At 40.1% G+C, this 20,452-nt stretch overlaps 1 protein-coding gene across 1 annotated transcript; it reads right to left on the reverse strand.

Moving 5' to 3' along the window:
• Window positions 1-1,111: 1,111 nt before the first annotated feature.
• Window positions 1,112-17,537, reverse strand: LOC117829336 (cyclic nucleotide-gated cation channel beta-3). Its single transcript, XM_034706965.1, has 17 exons — window positions 17,397-17,537; window positions 13,577-13,631; window positions 12,172-12,335; window positions 8,752-8,911; window positions 6,605-7,128; window positions 6,117-6,167; window positions 5,954-6,044; window positions 5,814-5,874; window positions 5,011-5,133; window positions 4,132-4,273; window positions 3,655-3,814; window positions 3,465-3,562; window positions 3,298-3,381; window positions 2,605-2,723; window positions 1,888-2,040; window positions 1,243-1,393; window positions 1,112-1,132 (listed from the first exon to the last, which is right to left on the reverse strand). Exons 1-17 carry the CDS (start codon window positions 17,535-17,537, stop codon window positions 1,112-1,114), a joined length of 2,298 nt encoding a protein of 765 aa, XP_034562856.1.
• Window positions 17,538-20,452: the final 2,915 nt, after the last annotated feature.

The raw sequence follows: 20,452 nt of genomic DNA on the forward strand, positions 1-20,452 counted from the left end.
CACCTATTAAGCCAAGCAAAAGAAGTTTCATTCTGAAAAAATACTTTAAACAATTTATTTGGGATTTTTTAACCTTAAAATCGGTCAATTTGACCCACAATATAACAGGACGGTTAACAACATGTACAAGTTGGGCTCTTTATTCCAATTTCAAAGCTTCTAATTCAACAATTTTACACTTGTATGATGCCATTTTCCTCTGGCCTCAGGGTCAGGCTGTAATATTGTTGAAAAGGATATAAACCTGAAGAACTGTCTTTCAAGAAGTAAAAATTTACAGGTATCAGGAGGGCCAAATTCAAGATTTAACAACACATCTGGAAACTAATTAGCTATCACCAGACAACAGCTAACATTGGCATCAAACATTCCCTGCAAATGGTATTGTTAGCTGTTGTTAGCATTCACCCAATTCTTAGCTAACTCATAGGGATTTACTATTTTACTAACCCATAGTGTAAATTAACCAAACAGTGATGTAGCCAAGAAAGTGGTCCAATGCTAAAATTTGCTGTTGTCTTATAGTAGCTAATATTTTACCAAGTATATCATGTTTCTTGAAATACAGCCCAACATCATAAATAGCTGCCTTATCTGTTGTATCTCTATTGGCTGACTGAGAGGAAAAATTATGATTTTAGTCACACTCCTAATGTGATTACCTTTAATGATAAACCTGAAACACAGCAGTATGACATTATAACAGGATATAAGCTCCCCAGCAATGGTGTAAATACTGTCAACGACCCCTTTCTAAATAAAACCAAACATGTACTGACTCCTGTTTGTTCTCTCAGATCTGCAGATGCTGCTTCACTCTTCTTCTCAGATTGCAAATCATAACCAAAGGTGAGTCACTCTGCTGACTGCCATCACACAGACTACATCATTCACAGGAACGCTTTTAGACTTTAAAATACCCGCTTCATTTTTTCTCTTTTTGCAAAGACCTGTATGATTAATATTTTGTCATATATTTTGTTACCTCTGATTTTTCATGTTTCAGTCTGACAGAAAACAGTCTTTGAAATATATACACAGTACATAATAATTATCAGAGATTTAAAATAAAGCTGTACAATAACTCCCAAAAAGGAGTCATAAAATAAACTCACTTTCCAGAAGCAGCAGCCTGAGGGGAAAAAATAGAAACCACGGTTGGTATTACAAGTCATGATAAGTGTTATGAGTGTTATTAGTGTAACATACTTTATATGTGTATAGAAATGTTTGTGTTTGTACCTTCATTCGCTCAATCATGGCTTTGTTTAAGTTTCCTCCGAAAGCTCGCAGCAGCTTGGGTGTTGGAGGTTTGACTCCAAACAGAGCCAGACCTTTTTTCTTCTCATCCTCTGCTTTAGCTGCTGCAGGACCCTTTGACTTCATCAGTTTCCTGAGCACAGAGAAACAAACAAGGCAGCTGAATAAGAGCAGTTGAAGTTATTTCATATAATTTAAGCTGTTAGCCACATTTAAAAAGACAACTGCTGTTAATAAGTGCTGCCAGAGTCAAACAGTTATCAAAGGTGACTGGTAGAAAAATCAACAGTATCACTTTTATATAGAAATGAAAAATTCCTAACTGTTAAATTATTTATTCATTTTAAATGAAACATGGTAAATAAATTCTGGGACCACTACAATTTACACTGAAAACCAATAAAATTGCCACAAAATTTGAAACTTGTAACATTCATCCTTATGTAGATGACACAATAATACATTACCCTCCAACCAAAACAGACAACCTCTTTCATAGTGAAATTTCATCATGACATCAAGCCTTTGCATGCTGTCTTTCTCAGTTGTGAAGTTCTGCATCAACTACAGGATGTTTTGCACCATAATTACACAACTCCAGAATAAACTATCAGGGCTTTGACTCACCTGCCCTTCCTGGCCAGGACTTTCTGAGACTCAGGGTAGTGGACCAGGATGTCAAACAGGTCTTTCTTCTCCAGGACGAAGAGGTTAGCGAAGCCATGAGCTTTGACGTTAGCTGTTCGCCTGTTTCCTCCGTCTTTAGACGACTGCAACAGGCTAAAACATAAAATATTGAATTAATGACAGTTTTCAGCCAGTGCTCTCCATCTCTTGGTTATCTTCTGTGTAATGAAAATGTGAGTGTTAAGTGGTTTTGGAGAGAAGACAATTTTAATGGTTTATGTACACGATCAAAAATGTTTTGATAAAGTCCCTCCGAAAAGACCTCTGCCAAAATTAAAATCCTCCTACATATATGCACAACAGAGCTACAGACTGAATACAGGACTCTTTATAACAGGATTCAGCAGGTGTCCACAGGGATCTATGCTGGGTCCTATATAAACAGAGGATGCAGTCAGATCCTTTTGCACAGAGAACATCAGAAATATGTTCAGTCTAAAAGTCTAAAGATACTGACACACCCCGTCCTTAAGAGGATCTCCCCAGCTTCAGTATTTGGTGTGATCAGTGGTTATTAAAAACTGGTTTTGGTAGGTGTGATGTCTAAAACTGCATTTCTTGTTTTGAGCACAATTAATATCTCTACTGAAGTCAGCCAAGGATAGAAAACTGGACTCTTTTCTTCACCACAGTGACTCACCCTCAGATTCTTCTCACCTGATTTCTCCAAACACACAGCCGGCTTTCAGTGTGACAAACACAATGCTGTTGTCAGGTCCTCCCACCACCTGCACTGCTCCGCCCTTTATGATGTACATCTCCTTACCGATGTCTCCCTGCAGAGGAGGGGGCAGACATGCATTCAATCAGTGGGTAATAAATCAAACAGATTAGGGTCAAAGTTTAGCTTTGATACATTTGATTATTGATTTAAATTCCTTTCCTGCTTTCCTTTTCTGTGTTACTATTTAAAAAAAAAATTTTTTAACGTTCAATTTTTTGGTTGTTTCTCTCTTTCTGACTTTTATCTCATTATATTGCCTTTCCCTCTTTGTCATTACTTTCATCCTTTTGTATCGCTGTTATTTCTTCTTATCATATCTATCTCTTTTAAATGTTTCATCTTGAATCATCTTATTTTTTCAGTCCTGTTGGTCTAAATACAAAATGTTGGGTTGTCATTGCCTGAGTTCTTATGATGTTTGGGTTTTATTATTGTTTCGTTTCTTAATTGTTTGTGTGTTATTTTGTTGGTTGGTTTGGGCGCACCAGCCTCTAATCTTCTCCAGAGAACTCCTCGAGGTTTTTTGAAACTGCAGTTTTTGCTACTAAAGTTTTTGGTTAAGTGTCAGGAAAGGATCCTGACGCATGTTCTGGTCCTGATCTGGATTTCTGAGATCAAGCACTTACTTTCTTAACGACAAAGTCTCCAGGTAGATAGATGATGGATTTGAGCCTCAGCAACATGTCCACCAACATCTGCTGGTCACAGCCCTGCAGGAGGAACATCATGTTGATTTACTCCATGTCCAAACTGCAGGATGTGTGTTTTTCTGTTATGTTTCTTTAACACACACCTTGAACAGATCGATTTTCTGGAAAGTTGTCAGGTTAATGTCCACAGCGATGGCGGTTCTCATCACCAGAGGCATCTTATCCAGCAGCTCAGACTCATCTGGAAACAAAGATAACAGAGAGGGGCAGAGTTAAACATAAAGTCAAACAGCTCAGGACCTGCAGGAGGGGGAAAAATCCTAAGGTACTGACCCAACATGCCCTGAGCGTCCCAGGTGTAGGTGTACCAGGTGCGGATTCTGTTCTGGACCATGGAGGGGATGCGGTTTTTCACCATGTAAGACACAGTGTTGTCCATGGAGGACCTGAAGTAGGTCTGACCTGCTGTGGCTGCACCGATGACGTCTCTCATCTGGTGTATAGGACAAAATGTGATTATTTAAAAATGTAATTCCTTACATGTTTAGATATCTCGTTTAGCACATTTAACATGTTTACTACCAGTCAAGACTTCACAGGGAACCAATGAGAGGCTAGACATGGAGGACGGGATGTTAGTGAGACTGAGATGAGTGTCAGTTTGACAAGGTTCAATCATCTATCTCTACATCACTACTTCAATGAGACAGTCGGATGAAAAAGGTGATGACATGCTGATGTAGAGGTGCTAGTTTCTATCCATGCTGGGACTCTGACGCTACGAGGTGACTTTGCTCTTTTTTTTTTTACCTGTCCAATCAAACTGGAGAACACAAAGACACCCGTGAAAAAGTTTGTCATCTGAAAGGCAATCTCAAAGACAGTGTGGGGTTCAGGTAGACCCCCAATGTTGATCAGACTGCGGACAGCAAAGTAGTAACAGCGCAGGTACCTGTGGAGAGGTTGGGGTCAGAGAGGCTGTCAAAGACTGATTTACCTGTCACCAGTTTGTTTGTGGACCAACAAGATGAAGTAACTGTGTATGGGTACATAAGGTATTCCTCCTTTTCAAGTTCCCCTTGACGTCTTACTGCAAAATGTCACACACAAACACCACAAAACAAGACTGAAATATGACAAAGGACTACCTGTCCCAGAATGATGGACATAAAGAAAGCCCCAAAAAGGTAGTTAGTCATCTGAAAGATCTGTCCGAACATGCAGTCAGGAACAGGCAGCTCAGCGATCATCAGAAGGGACTTCTCCGCATAGAAGAAGCAGCTGAGGTAACTGCAGCAGCAGCACAGAAAGTAGAGCTAGTGATCGGCTCTGGATATGTAAACCATGGAGAAGTCTGTTTCTGTGTGGGTGTGTTTGTGTAACACAAATATAATGCTGGGTTTGAATTACTTTCACAATTCCACAAAAACAGAGGAAAAATCATTTGAAGCCAGATTGATTGTGATATTCTGTTGTGTCACATATCCTAAAGAAATATAATTGAGGCTTTTAAAAAAAATCCCCATTGAAATGAGACAGAAGTATGAGTATTTATTTTAACTTTACTCAGGGTCAACAGTAGAAATACTTTAGTCATGGTGCTTCATCTAACTTAAGATCAGATTTTTTACCAGCATGTGATATTATAAACTCCAAAAAGATGCCAGATATAAATGTTTCTGTACTCACGCACTGCCCAGACCAGAGTAGACCCATTTGGTTTTCCCAATGCCCTGATAGTCAGAGGCCACGTAGTAGAAGCAGGCGTTGAGGTGCAGCATGAAGAGAAGATATCCGATGGTCCGAATTACTCTGACGGGAAAACAAAGTGGTGAGATTGCAGATCTAATCCTCTGACGTCTGTAGAAGAACCTGTTGCTGTTATAAGACACACATGGCCCTCCCTTGGTTTGTCTTTTTTGGGCTACCGTAGAAGAATGGTCCTTAAAAAGATTATTCTCCAGCTGTTTATTTTTAAAGTCAGATCTGTCACTTATTGTGAATCTTTGCCGCTGAAAATGTAAAGAGAGGCTGCTTAGCCGGCCCTCAATCCTCTGGTCAGAAAGTGACCCCCTCACAGTGGTGTCAGGTATTAGTATCACGATGTAAAATTAATCAGTCTTATTCCTGATGCTTTTGTTAGAAATAAAGAGGCATCTGTATCAATTTCAATCTGTTTCAGAAGCATTTCAAAAACTCCTTCAGCAGTTTTGATAAGGCCAAAAGCTGAAAGCCGTGTTCCTGAACCTGAGGCTTTAAAAGTGAAGACCACAAATCAATGATAGCAGTCATGAAGACAGTGCCATTCTTGTAAAAGATTCCCGTTTAACTTAATTATCTTATTTCTTGTGACAGATTTTATTACATCAGGTCATGTGATAAAAGCTTAACTCTGGTCTTAGCCCTCCTATGTTTCCAGATTTTTCTCAAAAATGTGAGAAAAGAACCAAACTGTCATTATCCCAGGTGTTAGCTGATTTGATGTGACTCACCTCCAGATGTAAGCTTTGGCCATGATGCTCTCCAGACGGTCACTGAACTCAAAGAACGTATCTGCCTGAAGAGCAAACATTAACATGTTAATGAAGCTCCAATAGGATGTTCACTGAGGTGACCTGACACCTGGGGAGACTCACCTTCAGCAGGCGGTTGGCCCTGAAGATGGATTTAAACCCAAACTGCAGGTAGAGCAGGTCGAAGGGGATGAGGGCCACTGTGTCCATCTGTGAGGACAGAAACATGTAAGATCACTGAGGTGAGTGTATTCAGATGTTTGGAGTGATGAAGCTACAAACCATGAATCTATCTGAGTCTCTGTAGTTCTTCTTCGTCATTGCCCGGTCTTTCTGGAAGAAGAAAACAATACCTGTCATGATTTGAAAATCCAGGGCACTGTGATTCACTGGAAATTTATGGACTGAAAAACTTGATCAGATCAGATGATACAATAGGTTTTTTAATACTGATCAAATCTCCAGTGTTGTTCAAAACTTTTGAGTATGGTCGTCCTAACTTTTAGTCTGGCCACTTTTACACTGATGGCTTTACTTCGGTCATCTTCTAGATATTTTCCAGTTTGTGTGAATGTGGACAAAACATGTAGTCCCATTTACAGCTTTGGAAATCAGGATTTCATTATCTGGCAAGTCTGTGTTCGTAAAAGGTTGATCCAGTCAAGATCTGGTATAGGAAAAAGTGGATCAACTAATCCAGATCATCTTAATCCAGGTTAATGGTTCGAATGACCTAACCCAGGTACAAATGTTGGTTTCTTCAGACTTACTACAATGTCTCCTGCTTTGACGAACTGTTTACGGGCCTGGAAGATGATTGAGTCTGAGAGGTAGATTAGGTCTGCCAGCAGATCCAGAACAAACCAGCACGGGATGGCCTCCTCAGTGTGGTAGGGGAAGCAGAGACGGGCTGTGATGAACCAGGTATTATAGTTGAAGGCCAGAGTGACCAGGCTGAGCCAGGCGACGTAGCGCCGGTCTGTGAATGGGTCCATGGTAGAACCCAGAACCGAGTCCATCTGGTCCTCTATCGGCTTCAGGACTATGTCCACCGTGGACCAGTAGGCCTCTTTTAACTGGATCTTTATGTCTTTCTTCTCTTTCTTCTTCTCCTCCATCTCTGCTTTCTTCTTCTCCTCCTCTTCCTTCTTCTTCTGCTCGGTCTCCTGCTTCTTCTTCTCCTGCTCCTCTTTTTTCTTTTTGTCGGCCTCCTCCTTCTTTATCCGGTCCTCCTCTGCCTGCCTCATCCTTTCCTCTATGACTTTAGCGTAGTGGTCTTTACGGAGCACAGGGGCTGAAAGAATGATAACAGGACTGAGTGAGTCCAGACATGGAAAGCATTTTAAATATTCACTGTCTGCTGTTTTATCATCCAATTAATAACCTCATGCTGGTCCAGGTTAGATTTTTAAAAATGAAACTTACTTGCTCTAAATGTGTTCATCCCAGATGTTTAAAATTTGACCCAGACTGAGCTGACACGAAATCAAAGTTATCTATAAAAATATGTAGTTTTATATTTTAGCATGTCCTTGTTAATGCTGTTCTAAAACTAAACATGAGAGCTAATAAGAGCTTTTTTCCTTTTATTGAAATTGTCTCATTTTTCATGTCAGGCTGTCATGTATCATAAATCAGATTCAGAGGGATAAACAGTATGAGGCTTTTTTCCTTTCTTTTGGAGCTTTTTTCCTTTTATTGAAATTGTCTCATTTTTAGTCAAAATGTCTTATCCCACTTGATTTAAGATACATTTACTTAACAAGTAACATTTGAGCAAGATAGAGGGACTTGTTTTAAGACAAAGCATCTTAAATATCTTGTTAAGTCAAACAATCTTGAAATGATCTTGTTTTGAGTTGTAATTTAGAAAAAAACAAGGTTTATTTTACATTTCATACATTTTTTAAGCTGAGATCTTATTTGTAGAAGACGGATAATCTTGATTTAAGACAAACCCTTTACTTGATTTAAGTAAATGCATTTTATTGGAGAATCTATCAGAAAACAGCTCAATTGATAAAAGAAAGAAAGAAAGAATTTTTTTTTTTTTTTAAGGGTGGGTTACAGTTTTCAGGCACTGTTTCTTCTAAATCAGATAAAAATATACATCCTCAAACTACATGAAAACAATGAAACACCTACTTTTGAGGGGCATGTTTTCCAGTGTAACATTACTGTTCCTCAAAACTGCAAACATGACATGAACCTTCAGTGATTTGTTTTCCTCAGTTGTCATAGAATCTGCCTGATTGGCTGCTTGAAAATCCAAGATGGACACCAAAGCTACTCCAAAGTGTATCTTGATGTTGTGACTTCAGTGGCCATCTTGGCCTTTTGATCAGCCAGACTGGCAGTGTTGGGATAAAATAAGCCATGCAGCATACTTATTTTACGTTCCAATATTTAAGTTACTATTTAGATATACATCTCCTGTGGCAGATGGAACTGCATTAAAACTGACCCTTTGTTGTTCAGAACGTCTGCAGCTATAAAAAGACAGCAGGTCTGCAAAGAGCCTGATCTACGCTGCTGAGAGAGTTGTCCTAACCATCACAGTGCAGTCTGATATATTTTCAGGAAGCTTTCACCCGTGACCTTTGACCCTGCAGGAGTTCAGCAGACTTAAAGGAAGCCTGACCTTTTGGACCGTGTGTCTAGACTACGTCTAGAGTTTAAGACGTATCAGATGTTTGTAAAAGTGCAATGATGTGCATCAATGATGAATGACAATTTTCAAAAAGGAAGTGTATGCAGGTCAGACTGTCATGTATCATAAATCAGATTCAGAGGGATATACAGTATGAGGCTTTTTCCTTTCTTTTGGAGCTTTTTTATTGAGCTCTATTGATGTCTAAGACTTTGCCTTATGTAAAACTGAATTAATGTCCCAGCTGTGTTGTGTAGCTGTACTCACTGACAGGAGGGCTGATCTCTGGGGATGAGGCATTTTTATCCAGCGCCTTCTCCCTGTACAGCTCAAGCCTCTCTCTCATCCGGGTGATGATCATCCGTAGCTGCTCATCTGAGTATTTGTTGATGACGATGGGAAGGGGAGGAGGAGGAGGGTCAGCCTCCTGTCTGAAAACACACACATCACACAGTTTCTAAACACAACTGAAACTTTTAACTATATGTATATTAATAATAGATGGACAGTGTCGTATGAAAGAGAGTAAAGTTGTTAGATTTTGATGTGATGGTGGAGAAACAACATCTGGACTCTGAGATGATGACAACACTGAGTCACTCACTGTTTAACTTTCCGTACCATGTTACATGTGTTACCATGCCCTTACAACACGTTTGGATCGTAGACTGTATGGTTGGGATTGTAAGGACACAAAAGTGAGTGTAACTCCAGCTGAGACTGCCCTCTGGTGGCAGAAAGTCTTATCACTTCAAGAGAGACTCAAATGCAATATAACCTGAAGGCTGTGGCTCTGTATTGAGCTGTTTGTTCTAAGAGAGGGAAATATTTGTATCTTGCAAATTAGAAGCAACACTTAGCATTACACAATCCAGACAGTTTTAAGCATCAACATCCAACAGAGTGAACAAAGAATCAGGGTCGATTAGCATTTTCCATTGAAGCCCCTTAATCATGGAATACCCTCCAACAGACTTTAAAGCTGACATCCATTCCCTCTTTTGCAGAGTTTAAGACCTTGATCTCTGACCACTGTGTCTCAAATTGTATCTGTTTTAATTAATGTATTATTTTGTGAATGATTGTGTGTGTTTGTTTGCTGTTTCTAATGTGCCTGTGATCTCGATGACATTGGAAATAAGGGAAACCTCAATGTCTTTTCGAGAATAAATAAAAGTTTTGAATTGAATTGAATTGAATTAAATGTAAGAATTACACACAAGTAAGCAGCAACAACAAAACCACCAGGTGCAGAGCCAGTGGAGGCACCGGGGCCCCCAGAGAAAGCTTGACTGCTTTAACTCTAACTTAACTCTAAGTGACTCTAAGTGCTCCACTTTCTCCAACTCATGCCTCTCATCCCTCTTCATGTTGCAAAGTAGCTTCTCTTGCTCAAACTGCAAAACAATAGCTCCCTCTACTGCTCTAAAGTTAAACTTGCAGTCTGGACAACTGTCTGTGCAGACACGGAAGCAGGCACCGCCTCAATCTGCCCTTCACTCAGAATCCCCATGATCAAACAAAGATGACAAACTGTCTTTCTAATCTCATCCTTATGAACCCTCCCAACAAAAGCAATGCTATAAGCTAAGCTATCTGTAAAAATGGCTCCTTTTTACAGATATGAACAAATGTTGCTGTTCTCAAAAAACTCTGACAAAGAAACCATCATCACAAATACTGATGCAGAAAACATGCTAACCTTCAGATTCACAATTAGGCAGGTGTCACCCTTTACAGAGGACGAGCGGATGTGCTCCAGAGACTGACATTGCATGTTGTAGAAACGTTTTATTAACCTTGTCTGCTCTCTCTGAGACCGTGGAAGTTGTTTGAGGGTCTGAACTGTAAAGCAGTTTACTGAAAGATCTGGCAATTACTTGGTGCCAGATAATTCCCTGCAGGAAAGGAACTCATCCTACACTGTAAAGATACAAGGGCCCCATATTTAAAATATTAGTTCATTTAAACTGTGAAAGCATCATCTGCAAAATGTAGTTCAAGAGTATTATATTTCATCAAAGAAGCACTCTCATTCTGGATTCATCTGCTGAGTCTTTCTGCAGAAATCGATGACAGATTTGCAAAGTCAGTAAAGAATAGTGATAAATAGAGTTACAATGATCCAAATGATGCACATGAAGTAGTTAAACTGCATAAAAATGTTTGAAAAGATCAATATTAATCAGCAGGGAGCTGTCAAGACTCTTTTGACTGTGGTGGCCAAACAGGGACCCTGACTTTTGTAGCGATGGCGTGAAGTATGTCTGCACATGCATCTGGGCTGGCCCATCACATTTCAAAGGGACCATGGCCACCATAGACATACATAGAGTAGACGCCGCATCGACCGCTACTACCTATTGGCACTGACGAGCCGTGGGGCCGCCATCTTGGTCCGGTCACCCGCTCCACTCAGTGTAATCTGTTTGGCAGGCGCAGTTAAGTGTCAGCGCATATAATCAATCCTAACTCGCTGAATACTAAACTGATTTTCATGCAGGTTTTTTTTTCTTCTGCAAACGTCATACATGTAGGTATGATACAGGACACATGGTTTGGCAGATTTTAATATTCATAGTGGGCTTAACAGTAATAGAATATTCTGATATGTAATATATGTGATGTATGATAGGTATTTTGCCACACAGTGCTCTGGCATCTTGAAGTCTCTGCTGCTTCAGTTTACGTTTACAGGTAGGATCATGGGTAGGATGACCGGACCAATATGGCAGCCGTATTTCTTGCGCCCCAGCAGCCAATGCAGCGTCTATTCTTTATATGTCTATGATGGCCACCCCAAGGCACCCCATGGACCCGCCCCTTGCTCTCTGTTAGAGTTTAAATGAAAGCTGAATGATTTCACCGTCATGAGAGAGGATTTATTTCAGGACTATTTTTTGAGACTACACCATAAACATATCAAACAATTATCAAACTCTGTCTTTTTATTACTGGCAGTAAATGTCAATAAAACTAGTGCGATCGTTTAAAATTGCACAACTATCTGTTTTTGCAAACTGTTTCATCAGCAGACACAGTCATCTATAACACAGTGCTGAATAAAAGCACCACCTTTAAACTCCCAACTAACACCCACAGTCCATTTATTCCTCATATAACTCAATCTGTAGGCTCAGACCTCTAACTGTGCTGCACATAAAGCCTCCATCTCTCTCCATCACTCCTCATTCTTCTCACTGATTAAACCAGGCCAGCACTTCTCCTCATGTAGAATAGTAACCTGTGTTTACACCTGAGTGTGTCGCCTCAACGCCTCCTCTGCTGCTCCAGAATCAGCCTCAGTGAGCCGCTTTAAGCCCAAAAGCTGAAAAGCTTTTAATCCACTTTCAGACCGTCCCTCGGTTAATATGCATGTTACAGCAGAGGATCAACATCCCACATGCTGCGTCCATCTCTGAGGGCTATCTCTGTCTCTGCTGCCTCAGCCTGAATCTAATTAATGATCTCTGCTGGCTGATTAATGTGAGAGTGCTCTGTGGAGGCAGAGTTTGGCAGGACACAGTTTCAGGGAGATACTGCTCAGATAAACACATTCAATCCACTCTCTTTAATTATAGCTGCCTACTGGAATTAAATGTTAAGGAACTAATCAGGATGAACAAACAGTTTGTGATGATACACGTCTTCTTACCCCTCAGGTGCAGGCTGACCGGGGTTAGCTGCTGCAGGAGCCTGAGCTGGGGCCGCTGGAGCTGCTGCTGGAGCTGCTGCTGGAGCTGGGGCCGGGGTTGGAGCAGGGGCTTGGGCCGGGGCTGGGGCTGGAGCTGGAGCTGGGGTTGATTCAATGAAAGGAAAATATGTATTTTTTATTTTAATCTTTTCTGTCTCTTAATGAATTGTGTTGAAGAATAAGCTGAGGAAGCATCCAGAGGCTACAACAAACCAAGTGCTGCTGCTGCTGCTGTTCAGGCTGACTCTGAGTAAAACTTAGTATAATTATTTATACATTTACTTATTCTCCCTTTTTTATTTAATCCCTCAGTGTATTTCTAAGGAAGAGAATTAGGGCCACTGGGAAAAAAAAATGTTAAAAATGTTTTTTATTATTATTATTCTGAGATAAAAGTTGGAATTCTGAGATTAAAGTCTGACTTTAATCTCAGAATTCCAACTTTTATCTCAGAATTCTGACCTTAATCCTAGAATTCTTACTTTTCTCATAATAATAATAATAATAAAAAAATGTACCTTCATTTTTTTTTCCCAGTGGCCCTTATCCTCTTTCATATATTTCATCTGTAATGCAGGCAAAAAATACAATTCTACCACTAGATTGTGGCAGAACTACAAAAGAAGAAGCTAGAAACAAGCTAACATAAGCAGCAGCTCAGCTCACATCCCCTTCATCCCTTCCTAAGTAAAAAAAAAGACATACAGTACATTTTTGAAACTGTGCTATAAAGAGGAGTTTTGTTGGCTTTACGTCAGATTTTTACGCCACTGAAGTTTTCTGTGTTCATTGCGAAGCCTCCCATTTCACCAGTTTACCTTATTCTCTGGTTTAATCTAATGTATTTACCTAGTGTCACTTTATTTATTTCACTGAAAATAACATAGTATTTGTGTATCTGAAATATTATCTGAATCGACAGGACTGATTAGACACAAATGGATCACCTTATCTGTGGCCTGTATGACCCTAACATTTGATACAATAGAAATTGAAATGGAGATAAACACATTGAACATGTTTATGTTACAGACCCAAAGAAGCTATGAACATGAAATACCTGAGGAGTGATCAGAGTGATCCCATGTGATCAGAGTGATCCCATGTGATCAGAGTAATTCTATTTGATCATTGTGATCCCATGTGATCAGAGTGATCCCATAATCAACTCACAAGAGTAACTTTGTTACTCATGATAACACTCAGAAACACTGAAATGCACTCTAGGGGATGATAGCGCCGCTGTTTTCTTATAGTAATATTTCTGACCTCCAGGTTACATCCCAGTGTTCCCAAGATGCACCTGGTGAACAGGTTGAGGTGTGGAGCAGGTGATGGACACTAAGCAAAACACGGAAAGACGTACAGTGATTTATTTCCTGAACAGAGATGACTCACCCTGAGGTTCGTCCTCCTTCTTGTCCTCATTCTTCTGATCAGCTGGTTTCTCCTCCTGCAGCACAAACCAGTGTTTCAGTCAGACTCTTCATCCATCAGACCTCAGTCTTTTTAAAGAGAAGTGAAGTACCATTTGACAAATGACTAAACACAAGCTGTGCTTGAGACAAAGAGGTACTAAAGAGCCTGCTGGGTAGTTTCACCTCATTTAGCTCTTTATTGGCTCAAGCACAGAGACACTGAATGGATGGAGGAGTAGAGCAGAGATCACCGCTGTGATCTGAGTGGAAACAAATCATTGTAGGTTTGATGCTTTATAAATATACAACTTCTTTTAATGTCACTTTGTCATGTCGCAACTACTGCTGCTGACTCAAAATGAAGAGTCGATCACAGAGGAATTAAACAACCTCTGAGACACTCTTTATCTTTATCAATAAAACAGCAGTTTAAAAAAAGAAAATTTCATTCACTTACTCAATATGATACACCACACTAACAGACTCTCCCTTGGTCTGCCCAAAAGTCTCCAAAAACAAGAATCCTAGACCAGCTTTCTTGAATTATATAATCATACAACAAAAGTTATAACCTCCCACTCTTAACTGTTTCAAATTTACCTTTACATTATCCTTTAAAACAGATATTCCTGTTTACGAATGTACAGTTTTATTTACTCCAATAGACTTTCTGAACTAAACTAAATGTTTAGGGTACACTACAAAACTAAATAGTTCAGCAAATGTTGGATTTAGAGCCTTCAACTCAACTGCTCTAAATCCGAAGCCTTACTTGTTGGCACCCCCCACCAGGTCCAATCATCCTCCATAACCACCATCACCTTTACTGGACAATCCATCCCCATTTCACATACTGTCACCAACCTCGGTGTGAGATTGGACCCTCACCTAACCTTTGACAACCACATTTAAAGGTGACATATTATGCAAAATCAACTTTTTAATGGTTCTCTACCTGAAATATGTTTCCCTGGCATGTCTACGAACACCCCGAGAATGAAAAAAATCCATTCTGCCCCTGTTCTGATTTCTACACCTTTCTGTAAATGTGTGTGAAACGAGCCGTTTCAGACTTCCGTGTTTTTGTGACGTCACAACAATATCCGGTCTGTCACGGAGTCAGAGCTCGGAGCTTGTTCAGCCCATAGACTGTATAAAATACAACTCAACTCCTCCTCCGTTTTTCATTACCTGCACAAATGTGTGCTAACAAGGAGCTTAGGACGGAGGCATGCTAGTTGTAGGCTGTCTTAATAAACACAGAGGTCGGTTTTACTCCCCACGTCTGCAGATTTGAAGATCTAGTGGATGATTTTTATTTTTCATGGAAAAGTGCTAGCGCTAGTTAGCATAGCCACATAGCTTAATGTCGTAGCTGTAGCTGTAGCTGTGTACTAAGACACACGTCGACATACTGACAAATAAAACAACAAGTAACACAGAATCTGTGACCAATCCTTCAGAAAGGTGAAATCTGATTTCAAAGTGTTTTTTTGAGCATAAACGTTAAAGACATGTTTTGGGGAACTCTTAGACCGATATGTATTGATGAAAAAAGCGTGATATGTCACCTTTAACATCTCTGCAAATCCTGCTTCTTCCACTTAAGGAACATTGCCAGACTCCGCCCCTCCCTCACCGTATCTGATGCTGAAAGCTTGTCCACGCCTTCATCTCCTCCAGACTCGACTACTCAACTACTGCAATGCCCTCCTCATTGGGAGCCCCAGCAAAAGTCTTCAAAAACTCCAACTAATTCAGAACCTCGCTGCCAGGATCCTACTCAGAGTCACTTCACTGGCTTCCAATCACCGCAAGAATAAACTACAAAGTCGCTGTCATCACCCATCAGTGCATCTATGGAAACGCCCACCATACCTCAAAGAACTCCTCACCCAGCAAACTCCAACCTGGAATTCACTCTCTGCACATCAAAACCTCCTCCACCCTCCCAGAACCAAGCTCCGGACCATGGGAGACTGGGCCTTCTGTGTTGCTACACCATGTCTGTGGAACTCCCTGCCCTGCCACCTCAGGACCCTACAGACCTTCTTTGTGTGGACCATGGACCTGACTTTTCAACCTCATTCTGACTTGGCTTCTTCAGGGAGTCTTTCCATTCTGGCTCACACTGACAGATTTTATAACTCTGAACAGATGTTGAAAATGTGAGAGGCCGACACATGACAACAAATAATATGATAAACATAGCCCCCAATAACAGATTCATTCACTTTTGACCAGAGTCCACACTCTCTAAACTGGAAATCTACCAAAATCTCTCACAGTCAAACGTCATTCAGAATAAACAAACATGGCGACTTGCTGGACAACTTGTGATGATTGGTTTTGGAGAGTTTACTGCAAATGTTCAAGGAAAAAACAAAATCTATGGCTGGAGTTGCGGAGATGGTTCTACCATGGGCTGTAGATGTCATAGCATGACCTAGAGAAACTGTCACAAATATTACATTTAGTGAAGTCCCTTGCAAAACTGCAATGCTTTTGAAAGTCTTTTGAGCACACCAATATTAGTCATGGAGTCCCACAAGATTCAGTGCTCTGATGGATTTTTTTCACCTTATATATGCTTCCTCTAGGTATCATCCTGAGGTGGAACTGTACATTTTCACTGTTATACAGATGACACTCAATTATATTTACCAGTGAAGCCAGATGAAACCAGTCGGAGAAACTAAACTGGAAGCATGCCATAAAGACATAGACATGGATGACAAGACATTTTTCCTTCCTTACTCAGAATGACTGAAGTTATTGTTCTTGACCCTGAACACCCCAGAGACTCTCTCTAACGATATAACTATCTTAGATGGCATCTGTCTGGCATCCAGCACCACTGTTATCACTGTTAGGAATCTGGGAGTCCTATCTGATCAGGATTTGTACCTCAACTCCAACATTTAACACACTTCAAGGACAGCCTTTTTTTTTTTAACCTATGTAGTATCAAAAATCAGACCCATCCTGTCTCAGATTGATGAAGTAAAACTAGTCCATGCATCCATTACCTCTAGGTTGGATTATTGTATTTCCCTTTTATCAGGCTGCCCTCATAAGTCCCTAAAGACTCTTCAGCCTGCTCATTGTATCTCTTGTCTCCAAAAGTAGTATGGGAGGTCGAACCTTCAGTTATCAGACCCCTCTCCTTTTTGAATAATCCACCAGTCAGGGTCTAGGAGGCAGACACCCTCTCTACTTTTAAGAAAAACGATCCTTTTTGATAAAGGTTATAGTTAGTGCTGGGTCAGGCTTGGACCATATCTCAGTTATGATGCTATAGGCTAAGACTGCTGGGGGAACTGGCTCTGAGTTCTTGTGTTCTCTTGTCTCTTGTAGATTGTTGCCTGACTCTAACTGGCAGTTCAATTTTACCATCAGTCTTTTTACAATTAAAGCCTGCCTGCCTGCCTGCCTGCCTGCCTGCCTGCCTGCCTGCCTGCCTGCCTGCCTGCCTGCCTGCCTGCCTGCCTGCCTGCCTGCCTGCCTGCCTGCCTGCCTGCTTGCCTCCTTGCCTCCTTGCCTCCTAGCCTGCTTGCTTTAGGTCACTTCCTGTTAACAAGATTTTCTTGGTAATGTTGTTGCTTCTTGGTAATGTTGTTACTTCTTAGTAGTAGTTGGTGAATTAGTATTAAGTCTTGGTAAATAGCATCAGAGAGTATGGTCTATGCCTGGTCTTTCTGTGAAGAGGGATAGCTTTTGCATCAATTCAGAAGCATGTAAACACAAACTGACTGAATAAAAACCTTACGGTTTTGCTAAGATAATAAAACCTACTGTACCTTGGCTGGAGCTGGAGCTGGTGTTGCAGCTGGAGCAGGAGCCGGTGTTGCTGCTGGAACTGGGTTAGAGCCCGCTCCAGTGGTCCCTGAAGCTTGTGGCACCTGTGGGCCACTGAGGATCCCCTTAAACTTTGCAAACATGCTGAAAAACTCAAGGGTGCATCTGCTTCTCCATCTGCAGGTGACTATATAGAGACTAAAGTGACTCCGGTGGAGCTGAGAGGTCTCTGTGGTATTCCTGCTTTTAGCTCCACTAATACTCTTGCACAGAGAAAAGCCCCCCCAACCCTGACATGTAAGCCCATCACCATCTCATATGAGATCACAAGAGGCTTACATGTGACCACTAAAGAAGGCTGAGACAAGGAGGACTGAATACATGTTGGGCAGAGCATACACACTATTATCTCTGAAACTCTATCACCAATCATTGAGATACAGCAGGTATAATTTAGTGATAGTCATACCATAAGGGGAGCCATCTTTCTATAATCTTCAGTGGGTAGAATAACAAAGCTGAGGTTCATTCATGCATTACACACTCAATTTTAACTGTACACTCCCATGTAGGAGTCATAATGAGGGAACATCGGGAGGAAAGTATATCAGTACACAGAAGAGATTTTAAATCATGGTGAAAGAATTAAACATGGAGGATAATATGATTGCAGCTTACAAAACATGTGCTGCAAGTATTCAGAGAGGAGGAAAATAGTCCAGTTTTAACACAACAAATCTTGGAAGTCACCTAAAAGTTATCACAAAAAAGATGTACACTGGAAAAAATGCCCCTCCAAAAACAAGAAAAAAAACGTATTTCAAGGTACTTTTACCTTGAAATAAGCTAAATTATCTGCCAATAGAACAGGTAAAGATTTGCTTTGTAGGATTTCTTCAAATAAGACGTAATATTTAGAAAACTGTGATTTTAAAATGAGCAGGGAAAATGTATTTTAAGCAATATTTTACCAGTATTTTAAATCTTAGTGTCTTAGAATAAGTCAGGAATGCTAACAATTAGTATTTTTCACTCAAAAAATATTTTTGCACTAATACATTTCATATCAACTTCTTCATTTGAGATATATTCACCTTAATTTGAGTTGTATTATAGCGGCACTTCTCTAGGTTTAAGACCATCTTGTACTTGAAATAAGATTACAAAGTTTAATTTGAGCATTTTGAGATATAATGTCTTCTCATAGTGAGCTGGATATACTAATATTCAGTCATGTTGTTTTTTAGGATAAGCCAGGTATGCTCAAAAGCAGGTGTTTCATTGTTTTCATGTAGTTTGAGGATGTATATTTTTATCTGATTTAGAAGAATCAGTGCCTGAAAACTGTAACCCACCATTTAAAAAAAACAGCTTTTCTTTCTTTCTTTCTATTAATGGAGCTTTTTTCTGATAGATTATCCAATTAAACGCATTTACTTTAATCAAGTAAAAGGTTTGTCTTAAATCAAGATTATCCGTCTGCTTAAAATAAGATCTCAGCTTGAAAAATGTATGAAATGTAAAATAAACCTTGTTTCTTCTAAATTACAACTCAAAAAAAGATCATTTCAAGATTGTTTGACTTAAAAAGATATTTAAGATGCATTGTCTTAAAACAAGTCCCTCTATCTTGCTCAAATGTTACTTGTTAAGTTAATTTATCTTAAATTAAGTGGGATAAGACATTTAGACTAAAAATGAGACAATTTCACTTGGTAAGACTTTGAATTTTGCAGTGCAAAACTTGAAGTAAGTTTTTTTTTTTCTTGTTTTTGAAGGGATATTTTTTCCAGTGTGAAAAAATTCAGAGCAGCTGTAGCTGCAGCTAGCATTAGTACCTTCCAATTCAAAAGCATGAAACAACTTCAGAAAGTTTTTCAGAGACAACCCAAAACTATAGCAATGAATTTACAACACTTGATGACCCACATTTATCCCAGATAGAAGACCAAGGATTTCACCAGCTAATGGCACATTTGGAACTGTACTTAATAAGAACAGTTTTTGTATAAAATGCTACTTTTCTGGGTCGTTGCTTGCAGGTACAAGTCAGTGATTCACAGCTTGTTGCTCAACATAAAGAAACTATTACACTGATTTCATCATCTACAGTGAACTTATAGGAAGAAACCATGAGGATGGATATTGCTGTAAGAACATTTCTGTGCATTGTCATTTTCATTATCTGTACACTTTGTTATGTTTCCACTCCGCCCTTCTCTCAGAGAGACACTCGTACACTCACTTGTCATTAGGAATAACAAAACACCACCATCTCTCGCCCACTCTGCCCATACTCTGCTGTTTCCTCCTCTTCAGCCATCCAAATGTCACGGTGATGCAGACGGGGCCTGACTCAGCCGTGGGCTTCATGAAATGTATCTCTGAGCGTCTGAGCATCTTTGACTCGTCCGGAGTGGATGAAAGGAGAGAGGGAGGTGAGGAGGAGGAGGAGGAGGAGGAGGAGGAAGAGCACTTTTTAATGCTCTCCATCTTTCCTCTGTCCGATGATGCAGAGAGAAAGGTCATTAAATTCTCTCCCTCTCCTCCATTCATCTAATTAAGCCTCTAACTGTGTGTGTGTGTGTGTGTGTGTGTGTGTGTGTGTGTGTGTGTGTGTATGTGTGTGTGTGTGTGTGTGTGTGTGTGTGTGTGTGTGTGTGTGTGTGTGTGTGTGTGTGTGTGTGTGTGTGTGTATGAAAGAGTCGATACACGAAGAACAAACGGTCTGTCTTGTTTCCACTCACTGTGCCCTTAGAGGAAAATGAGGAGTATTATTCAGTGTACTTGTTTAGTTTTTTTTTTTTTGCCAGTTCTGTTTATTGAGCGAAATTCAATGACATTGTAATTTACGTACAAGTTTATATTCTTAAATTTTTCATTTAAATGGAGAAACAAAAAACCCAACAATGAGACTGGGAAAACGACACTCCTAACAGGAGAAACAAGGTGCATGTGCATAATTATATACCTGTAGAGGTTCATAAATACAGAATCACCTGCACATTTACAATACAAATATACCAGTCTCAGAACTCAAAAAGAAAAATAACCCCTT

This window comes from Notolabrus celidotus, chromosome 17 (genome assembly GCF_009762535.1).
Source record: "Notolabrus celidotus isolate fNotCel1 chromosome 17, fNotCel1.pri, whole genome shotgun sequence".
NCBI classification, from domain to species: Eukaryota; Metazoa; Chordata; class Actinopteri; order Labriformes; family Labridae; genus Notolabrus; species Notolabrus celidotus.

What these genes read in the sequence shown, in the direction of transcription:
- LOC117829336 (XM_034706965.1), bottom strand. Translation starts at nt 17,537, where the DNA reads ATGTTTGCAAAGTTTAAGGGGATCCTCAGTGGCCCACAGGTGCCACAA. An exon ending in GAAGGAGGACGAACCTCAGG is followed by an intron (nt 12,336 to 13,576) that starts GTGAGTCATCTC and finishes CAATTCATTAAG; the next exon opens with AGACAGAAAAGATTAAAATA. An exon ending in TACTCTGGTCTGGGCAGTGC is followed by an intron (nt 4,274 to 5,010) that starts GTGAGTACAGAA and finishes ACCTCTCCACAG; the next exon opens with GTACCTGCGCTGTTACTACT.